At 60.4% G+C, this 913-nt stretch overlaps 2 protein-coding genes across 4 annotated transcripts in view; one reads left to right on the forward strand and one right to left on the reverse strand.

Moving 5' to 3' along the window:
* PTCD1 (pentatricopeptide repeat domain 1) overlaps positions 1-913 on the reverse strand; it is a 17,215-nt gene that overhangs the window by 10,355 nt on the left and 5,947 nt on the right. The window lies entirely within an intron of this gene.
* Positions 13-913, forward strand: part of CPSF4 (cleavage and polyadenylation specific factor 4) — a 22,087-nt gene continuing 21,186 nt past the window's right edge. For all 3 annotated transcript variants that reach the window (XM_019512630.1, XM_019512631.1, XM_019512632.1), the window contains exon 1: positions 13-179. In XM_019512630.1, the coding sequence (XP_019368175.1) occupies positions 77-179 (103 nt within the window). In that variant the 5' untranslated portion in view covers positions 13-76. The remainder of the gene's footprint in view (positions 180-913) is intronic.

Below are 913 nucleotides of genomic sequence, written 5' to 3' on the forward strand. Positions count from 1 at the left end.
GCAGAGGGCGCGCTCCCGGCATCCCGCGGGCGGGCGGTTGGCAGCGGCGGCGGCGGCGTGTCTCTCCACCGCCAGGATGCAGGAGCTTATCGCCAGCGTGGACCACATCAAGTTCGACCTGGAGATGGCGGTGGAGCAGCAGCTGGGCGCGCAGCCCCTGCCCTTCCCCGGCATGGACAGTGCGTGGGGGAGAAGGGGGTGGTACGTCACCAGTGGGGCGGGGCGAGGGGAGGCCCCGCCCCCCAGCCATGGGGCACCTTCCACCTCGTGCAGGGTGTGGAGGCATCGCTTGCCCACGAGGCCATTAGGCATCTCTGCTGGTTCCCCCCCTCTGTGGCCTGGCCCCTTCGCTTGGGTCCGAGCAGTCACTGCATTTGGGGTCAGGAAGGAATTTCCTTCCCCCCGTCACATTACCACAGACTTGGGGGTTGCTTTCTTCTGTAGCAGAGCATTTCTTGCGCCCGCATTGGCAGCAGTTCGTAGCAGCAGGATGTCTGGCAGGTCTGCTGGATCATGCGGGGTGCTTGACGATTGTGCCTCAGGTTGGCCTAGACGAGCAGGGGACCTCCAGCCTGAGGGACCTTGGGGCTGGGCAGAGGCGCCGCCAAGGAACGGCTCCTCTGCCTCCTGGCATCCCCGTGCATGCCTGAGGGGCCGGGGCCGGTCTCCTCCAGCCTGATTTCTCTCTGATCCGGTGGTCTACGGGCTGTGGTGTTGTGCGGACCGGAGATTTGTTGAGCTCGAGGAAACCAATCAGAAGAATTTAATACTTTATGTCAGCGGTTCCAAAAATGTGACGCGTTGCGCATCACCAATTTAAAATGATACAGCCTGAAGTACCACCAGCAAATATTTTTCTCATATAAAGTCACTATAATAAATCTGTTAACATGTACCACTGACAGGTTGTCTG

The sequence above is a fragment of the Gavialis gangeticus genome, unplaced genomic scaffold (assembly GCF_001723915.1).
Source record: "Gavialis gangeticus isolate Ggan-Ray unplaced genomic scaffold, GavGan_comp1, whole genome shotgun sequence".
NCBI lineage: Eukaryota > Metazoa > Chordata > Crocodylia > Gavialidae > Gavialis > Gavialis gangeticus.